The 9,454-nt window shown below is 38.5% G+C and overlaps 1 protein-coding gene across 1 annotated transcript; it reads right to left on the reverse strand.

Annotated features, from left to right (window-relative positions):
- Window positions 1-7,358: 7,358 nt before the first annotated feature.
- LOC116889590 (endogenous retrovirus group K member 10 Pro protein-like) lies at window positions 7,359-8,123 on the reverse strand. The gene is given in 3 exon segments (XM_032890526.1): window positions 7,359-7,490; window positions 7,522-7,571; window positions 7,574-8,123. Coding segments are annotated over 3 exon segments (717 nt in total). The 3' UTR covers window positions 7,359-7,373.
- Window positions 8,124-9,454: the final 1,331 nt, after the last annotated feature.

Below are 9,454 nucleotides of genomic sequence, written 5' to 3' on the forward strand. Positions count from 1 at the left end.
GAGAGAGTAGATAGCCTTGTTTACTCACTGATTTTAGTGATATTGCTTCAAGTTTTTTTTTCCATTTAGTTTAATATTAGCTACTGGTTTGCTGTATATGGCTTTTACTATGTTTACATATGGGCCTTGAATTCCTATCCTTCCCAGGACTTTTATCATGAATGGGTGATCAATGATGTCAAATGCTTTGTCAGCACCTATTGAAATGATCATTCAGTTTGTTTTTATAATAGACTATGTTGATGGTTTTCCGTATACTAAACCATCCCTGCATGCCTTGGATGAAGCCTACTTGATCATGATGGATTATTGTTTTGATTTGCTCTTGAATTCGGTTTGCAAGAATTTTTTGAGTATTTTTGTGTCGATATTCATAAGGGAAATTGGACTGAAGTTCTCTTCCTTTGTTGGGTCTTTGTGTGATTAAGGTATAAGAGTAATTGTGGCTTCACAGGAAGAATTCAGTAGCGCTCCATTGGTTTAAATTTTGTGGAATAATTTGGAGAGTGTTGGAATGAGGTCTTCTATGAAGGTTTGATAGAAGTCTGCACCTGGGCTCTTTTTAGTTGGGAAAACTTTAATGACTGATTCTATTTCTTTCAGAGTTATGGGGCAGTTTCTGTCGTTTATCTCTTCCTCCTTTAACTTCGGTATCAGTTATGTATATAGGAAATTGTCCATTTCCTCTGGATTTTCAAGTTTTGTTGAATATAGGCTTTTTAGTAGGATCTGATGATTTCCTCTGGCTCTGTTGATATGTCCCCCTTTTCATTTCTGACTTTGTTAATTTGGACACACTCTCTGTGTCCTCTGCTTAGTCTGGATAAGGTTTTATCTATTTTGGTGTTTTCTCAAAGAGCCTTCTTTTGGTTCTGTTGATTCTTTGTACAGTCCTTTTTGAGTCCTTGGTTGATTTCAGATCTGAGTTTATTTCCTGCCTTCTATTCCTCCGGGATGAATTTGTTTCTCTTTGGTCTAGAGTTATTGATATATGATCTTTCCTGTTTCTCTCTGCAGGCACCCAGAACTGTAATCTTTCCTCTCAGCACAGCTTTCATTGTGTCCCATAAGTTTGAATATGTTGTACCTCCATTTTCATTAAATTCTAAGAAGTCTTTAATGTCTTTCTTTATATCTTCCTAGACCTGGTTATCATTGAGTAGAGCATTGTTCTACATCCATGTATATGTGGGTGTTCTTCCTTTATTGTTAAATAATACCATCATAAGCCCATGGTGGTCTGATAGGATGCATGGGATCATTTGTATCTTTCTGTATGTGTTGAGGCCTGTATTATGACCGATTATATAGTCAATTTTGGACAAGTTACCATGAGCTGGTGAGAAGAAGGTATATCTATTTTTTTTGATAGAATGTTGTATAAATATCTGTTAAGTCCATTTGATTTACGACTTCTCTTAGTCTTTGTATGCCTCTGTTTAATTTCTGTTTCCATGAGATGTCCATTGAAGAGAGTGAGGTGTTGAATTCTCCTATTATTATTGTGTGAGGTGCAATGTGTGCTTTTGCTTTTGCTTTTGGTTTCTTTGATGTCTGTAGGTGCCCTTGTATTTGGAACATAGATATTTAGGATTGAGAGTTCATCTTGGTTAATTTTTCCTTTGATGAATATGAATTGTCCTTCCTTATCTATTTTGATTACTTTTTGTTGAAAATCTATTTTATTTGATATTAGAATGGCTACTCCAGCTTGCTTTTTTTCGACCATTTGCTGGGAAAGTCATTTTGCAACCTTTCACTATAAGATAGTGACTGTCTCTGTGTGTTTCCTGTAGTCACCAGAATGCAGGGTCCACAATGCATATCCAGATTGTTAATCTTTGTCTTTTTATTGGGAAATTGAGTCCATTGTGGTTGAGAGATATTAAGGAATAGTGATTGTTGCTTCTTGCTATATTTGTATTTGGATGTGACATTATGTTTGTGTGCTTTTCTTCTCTTTGTATCTAGGTCTTTAAAATACTCTTTATATTGTGTTCTCTGTATGAAAAGTGTGTGTGTGTTTGTGTGTGTGTGTATTTGTGAATGTCTGATTTTTTATTTGACAATTTTTATTTAATTTTCAAATATTAACCCCTTTCCTGACCATAAATCTTGTATAACCCAATCATTTTATGAGAGTATTACCAATCCCTCTAATCACCCACCAATTCCTCCAAACCTCCCTGACATTTCCATGTACTAGGAGATTCATCCTAGTTAGTACCGATTTTTTTCTCTTCTCCTTTATGAAGATATCCCAACAAGGACATACTCTGTTCATTTTATTGGAAAATTTAATTCGCTGATGTTGAGAGATATTAAGGAATAGTGATTGTCCATGTTGTTTAAATTCATAGATATGATATCATGGATGAGTGTCTCTCTTTGGTTTAATTGCTAGGATATTGTATTCTTATTTTTCTGTATGGAATAATTTCTATTCCTGTGTTGGTATTTTCCATCTATTACCCTTTGTGTGCCTGGGTTTGTAAAAAGATATTGTTTAATTTTTGTTTTGCCAAGCAATATCTTATTTTCTCTATGCTGATTGACTAATTTTGCTGCATACATTATCCTGGACTGACATTGGTGTTCTCTTATGGTCCGTATGAAATCTGTCCAGGATCTTCTGGCTTTACAGTCTTCGCATCAAGTCTGGTACAATTTTTATAGGTCTATCTTTAAATGTCACTTTATCTTTTCCAGTTACATTGATTTCAATATTCTTTCTTAGTTTTCTGCATTTGGAGCTTTGAATACTATGAGAGGAGGAATTTCTTTATTGACTAATCTTTTGGAGTCCTGCAGACTTTATATGTTTATGGGCATCTCTTTCTTTTAGGTTAGGGAATTTTCTTCATAAAATTGCTGAAATATTTATTTGCCATTTAAGATGTTAGTCTTCACAGTCTTCTCTACCTATTATCCATATGTTTGATCTTGTATTTGTTTCCTAGATTCTCAGGAGTGTCCACAGTTTTGAAGTTTCAGTTTTTTCCCCTTAGTGTATTGGGTGAAAGGAGTTGTTTGACCAATTCAATTCAGTCCTGTGCACAGACCAGTACTGAATGTACTCTCTGTAATGCATCTGACTGTTCCTGTATTCCTGTTTTCACAGGCACTGTGCAGTTTCTTTTTGGCCATGGATAAGGCCAGAGGTGTGCAGAGTGGCAGTCTGTCCAGTGGTCTTAAGATGTCTGCAGTTCTGGGTATTCAACGCTCATCCTCGCCACATTTTTCTTTCCATTTTGTTTTCAGCCTTGGAGTTTTACATTGTTTTTGATTTCTACCTTCTTTGTTGTGTTTTCCCATTTTTTTTAGGTGTTACATCAAGTTGATGATGTATTCTCCTCCTGTTGCTTTTTGTAAGCATTCAGAAACCATGAGTTCTTCTGATATCACTGCTTTTTATTTTGTCCTATAATTTTAATGTTGTGCCTTAATATTCAGTGTAAATTCTAAGAAGTCTGTAATTTTTATTTTAATTCTGCTTTCAAAAAATTATCATGGAGGCTTTTACACCTACCATATATATTTGGGTTTTGTCATTGTTGATATTATATTGTTATTGTAATGTTAGTTGAACACCAGTCCTTGCGCGTGATGATCTGATAGGATGCAGGGATTATTTATATCTTCTTGTACCTTTGAGGCCAGTTTTTTGACAAATTATATGGTAAATTTTAGAAGGATCCATAAAGTGCTGAGAAGAAGGCTTATCATTTTTTTTTAGGATGAATTGTTCTATAAACATTAAAGTTAAGTGTCCCCAGTCCATGACTTATTTTTAATTCTCCTCATCTCTTTAATCTGTTTTGCTGGTCTGTCAATTGATGGCAGGTGTGGTGTTAATATCTCCTAATAATATTGTGTGATATTCAATGTGTATTTGATATTTGTAAATGTTTTTTTGAAATTTAGGTACACTGGATTTGCATAGATATTTAAAACTGAGAGGTCGTCTTGGTGGATTTTTCCTTTGATGAATATGAAACATGCTAGGGTATCGATTCAGGTGACTGTCGTTTGAACATCAATTTTGTTTAGATATTAAAATGGATACTGCAAATTGTTTCTTTGGAGTAATTAATTGGAAAGTTCATTTTCTGCCTTTTATTCTGAGGTACTGTCTGTCTCTGACGTGTGAGTGTTTCCTTTCTGTAGCAAAATCTTAGGCCCTCTTTATATATCCAGTCTGTTACTCTATGTCTAATTTGTGGGGGTGTTGAGTCTGTTGATATTGAAACATATTAAAGAATGGTGTGTGTTGATTCCTGTTATTTTCTTTGGTAGAGGTGGTATTATATTAGTGTGTCTCTTGTCTTTGTTCTGTTGCAAGAGAACTTTCTTTCTTTTCTGTGATGAAGTTTCCCAGTTATTGTAGTTTTCCATTTATTGCCATTTTTTGTGCTGAATTTTAGAAAGATATTGTTTAATTTTGGATTCAACGTGTAATATTTTGTATTTTCCATCGATAGTAATTGGCCATTAAAGACGGGAGTCTCCACTGTCTTCTATACATATTTTCCTTTAGGTTTGATATTCCTTGTGCGTGGGTTTCTTGGATGTTTCAAGTGGTTTTTTACTTTCATTTTCACTAAAGATTGTGTCAACTGTTTCAATGGTATCATCATCCCTAGGATTTTTCTTTATCTTTGTATTATGGTCTTTCATCTATGAACTGATTTAATTCTTTTTTTTCTATCTCCAGGGTTGTCTTCTCTTTGCTCTTTCTTTATTGTTACTAATTCCATTTTAAAATCCTAATGGCTTTATTCAATTCTTTACCTGTTTAGTTGTGTTTTTTTAATTTTCAGGATTGTGTTTTCTTTGGCGTTTTACTTGTTTTTCCTGTGTTGTCCTGAACTTATTTACAGGAGCATTTATGTCCTTTTTTAAAGCATTCCTTCATTAATATAAATGTGATTTTTAAATCTAAATCTTGCTTTTCTGAATTGTTTTAATATCCAGTACTTTCTTTGATGGGAGTACTATAGTCTGACTATGCCAATTTGTCTTGGTTTCTGATACGTACATTTGTGTGCTTGCCTCTTGCCATCAGGCTGTCTCTGTGGTCAGTTTCTCTTGCTGTTTCTGACAGTTGTTTGACCTTACTGTAGGCCTCTGTGTCAATATTATAGAAATGTTTTCATGTTGTCTTTTGGCCTTTATTTTAGGGACAGGTGCCCTGTCAATTGTGTAGGCCTACTTGTGACTTTTTTTCCTAGTTCTTGGGTGCAGTACTAAAAGTGTCCTGTCACTGACTGCCACTAATTCCTGCACTCATGAGGCAGAGAAGGGACTAAGAAATTCCCTCTCGGGTTGTGATGTAGGCACAGGGTATTCTACACTCATTTTTTCAGCGGTGTCCACAGTTCTGAGGGTCCAATTCTCCACCAGGATTTGGGTTGCAAGGGAGCTGTTTGTCTGGTTTTATTCTGTACAGGAACAGAACAGAACCTCAGGTACCTGAATCTGACTCTTCTATATTTCTCATTACCTGAGGCTTTACATTTTCCTCTTGGGCCAGGGATGTTGTCAAAAGTCCTCAAAAATGGCAGTCTGTCCTGCAGTCTCAGAATGATCCACATTTCTGGGTGTTCAGTTATCTTCCCTACAGAATTTGTTTGTATAGAGTTGGAGGATGGAATAAGGTTTCTGGGCATAGCCAGAAACCTGGAGTATCCTGTCCCAGAGGACTTCTTCCTCTGTATGTACTGAATATACCCAGCAGGTTACTTGGAGTAGAAAAGTGGGTTATGCCTCTGCTCACAGGTTTGTAGGCAATCCTGGGTGACTATATTTCATTTCTTGGGAGCTGGAAGCTAATCAGACAGTTTCTACCCATGACTGCACTTTGGACCTTTGGATAAGAAGGCACAGCTGGCACCAGTTGATTCCATTTTGGTTCTTGAATGGAAGCAAGGTTAATCTCCTCTGATTTCTCAGAGTGTCTTCACTTTTAAAAGGTCCATGTGTCACTAATGGGATTTGATTGCAGGAGCTTTTGACCACTTCAACTTCTTCTGGACACAGACCAGAACCACCGTAAATTCAGGTGACTATTCCTATATTCTTCTTTCTGAGATACTATGCAGTTTCCTCTGGTCCAGGGATTTGGTCAAAGTTCCTAGGAAGTTGCACTTTATCCTGTTGTCTCAGGATTAATCACACTTCTGTTTGTTCATCCCTCTTTTCCACAAGATTTGGGTACAGGGAACTGTGGAATGGGATCATTTACTCAATGAGTCTCATTTTTTTCCAAATAGAATCATGCTTTAAAAAAACATAGAATTGAAGGGTATACTTATTCAGTTTGGGCCTAGGATGCAAGCTAACCTTCACAAGGTGACGGATTACTGGAAGAATTTGTCTAATGTGCAGTGGATGGAGTATAACATACTTATGACTTACTCACCAACTTGGGCAAACAACAAATATTTCTCCATTGTGTAATCAAATGAGAGATAGAAGACACTAAATGATACCAAGATTACACAGCTAATAATGTAGGAATCCATGTCAGAACATTAGGGCTTATCTGACTTATTGTAGACCAGATACTTTGCTTACTAAATGTGCATAGCAGAAGTCTGGCAAATTGAATTTTATAATATACACATACATGCATCATGTACACACAGAGACAGACTAAAAGACACTCAGACAAACAGATTGACTACAAGAAAGTGGGTAAAAATGTGTCTGTATATGGAGTTGGAGCCAATGAGTGAATTTGTAGGTTTCATTTTCTGTCTTCAACATAGAAAACTAGGAGGTCCTAATTTCATCAATCCTTGCTGTATCTAGCCATCATGTAAACATTTCTTATCTCATTTCCTTGAGAATTCAAAGGTTCTGGATATTTTGACCGAAGTGCATGTAGCTGAAAGGCATAACATTATTTGTCTCAATATTTATGATTATTTAATATTATTCTATATGACCCAAGTTGCAATGATACAACAGATTGGATAAACATTTAAGTACCTAGTAAATGCAAACCTCTGTCTGTCTTGTGGACACAAGGGGATGGAAAAGAAACAATCCTTAATGTCTATAATTATTATCTTCCATTGCTTAGGTAAGGCGGAGAGTAAGGGTAGGCCCTGTTGGATCGTGCCAAACAAACCCATCTGTGCATTAATGGCTCTCAAATCATGGAGAAGACTCCATTTTCCTGATTTTTTTCTTTATCACAAAAATAGGAGTATTCCATGATGAAATGGACGGTTCTAAATGACCAAGCTGTAATTGTTCATTAACCAATTTAGTGGCAGCTTCTAATTTTTCAGAGGATAGATGCCATTGAGGAACCCATTTTTCCTCCTCCCTGAGCCAGGGTATGGGCATAGAACCCTCAATGGCACCTAGGAAACACCCAGGCCCTGCCTTCCTATATTACCTTCTTGTGGGACCGGTTCTAATTTTCCTTGTTCCTTTTTTCCTAATCCCTTCCCTACCTCGTAGCCCATTCTCTTCATAATCTCAACAGGTTGGTCAATGTCAGACCTAGACCTGTAAGACATCCCTCCCCCAAAGGTTAACAGGAAGAGGGAGGACATAGGAATAAACCTTCCTGATTGGCCTTCTGGAGCAAGCCAGATCAGGAGCATGAGCTGATAGTGAAATTTGGCCTCATACCCTAGTCCTTGTAAGGAATGGGATGATTGAGTGACAGGCCATGCCGTAGGCCACCAACTAGAGGAGATAATGCTCTTATCAGCCCCTGTATTTAGAATTCCCGTAAAAGTTTTCCCTTCTATATTCAACTCTAAAGAGGGTCTGGAATTAAGGTCCATCATTAAATAAGCAGAATCAGTTCCGGAAGAGCCAAACTTCGCGGTGCCTCTAGAGACCCCGGAAGAAGGAAAATGATCATGTAAGCTTTGAAGAATAATCAACTGAGCAATCCTGTCACATGGGGAGATGGAAAAAACGCCTTGAGGGCAAGAGCAGAGAACTTGAAGTTCTCCCGTGTAATCTTGACCTATAATTCCAGGGTGAACAATAAGTCCCTTTAAGGTTAAGGAGGATCGACCCATAAGAAGGCCGACACTTCCCATGGGTAGGGGGCCTTTGTAGTCAGGGGGAACAGGTTGCACACCCATCAGTGGCATTAATATGAATTGGGTGGTGGAACAGAGGTCCACTGCTGCTGAGCCTTTTGTGGCTCTGTGAACCGTGGTGTCTGTCTGTTGTAAGCTGGAGTCTCATCTGTTTTGGGGCCCTAAGACTTGGGGCCCAGATACCCATTTTTTGGAGTGTTTTCACCCCTTTCTGCCTGGGGAGGCCCAGGCTGATTAAGCCTGCCTCTGATATCTTTAAATGAGGGACACTCACTAGCCCAAAGATAGCCTTTCCCACACTTAGTACACAGTCCTGGTGCTCTCTTCTTTGTGAGGGCTTGACACTCCTTTTTCAAATGTCCTGGGTTGCCACAGTTATAGCAGATGCTGCGATCACCTATACCTGAGCACTTTTGGCCCTGTAGGATAGCAGCCGTGAGGCCGGCATTATAAGTGGGCCTCCAAGTTCTCGGCAAACTCTCAGCCAGTCCTGTAATCCTTTGCTCTTCCTAGGTATAATAGCTGCTCTGAATTCCTGTGTGGCTTGCTCATAGACCAACTGTACCACTAAAGGCATTGCCTGTTCAGGGTCTCCAAAGATCCTGCCTGCTGCCTCTGTCATCCTAGCCACGAAGTCTGAGAATGGCTACTGGGGGCTTTGGGTATAATTCTCGTTAAAGTGTCCCCGGACTCACCCCTTCTTGGAAAGTGCCTTTACTCAGCTTTAAGAGGCGACAGCAGAGATTTGAGCGATGCTCCCCAGTCTTAGTTTGTTTGATTATTGGCATACTGCCCTTGTCGTTAGCAGATCAAGCGTCCAGTCTCTCTGATTGCCTTCAACAATGGCATTGACTTTGGCCTGTGCCTGAGCGTCATACCAAAGGCTTTCCATTTCATATATTGTCCCATATAAGGGGAGTGCACCCTTCACTGTTGTCTGCCAGTCTCCTGGAGTCATGGCCAGATGCAAGCCTTCGATTTGAGCAATAGTAAAATTGGCACTAACTCCATAGTTACGGACAACTTGGTAAGTTCCTTAATTTGAACATATTCTGCACAATTTGAACATGGCCTCCATCAGCGATCTCAAACTGGGGAATGTGTACCTGCTGTATCTTTTTTCTGTTCCTCTTTAGTGAGGAAGGAATCTGAGTGAAATCTCTCCATATAAGGTGGGAGGCGTTGGGGCTTATAGTCTCGGAAACATGGTTTCCACCTCCACTTCCTTTTGTTTACCCAAACTGTTAGCTTGTTGTTCATCTGGGTAGTATCCTCCTTCTTCATAGTGAGCTGCCTCATCTTCTAAATCCTCTTCCTCAGAGGAGCTAAGCTCGTCTGTCTCTGAGCTATCAAGCTCTGGAGTCGTTAAATCCCTTACCGGA

Source organism: Rattus rattus, chromosome Y, assembly GCF_011064425.1.
Source record: "Rattus rattus isolate New Zealand chromosome Y, Rrattus_CSIRO_v1, whole genome shotgun sequence".
Lineage (NCBI taxonomy): Eukaryota > Metazoa > Chordata > Mammalia > Rodentia > Muridae > Rattus > Rattus rattus.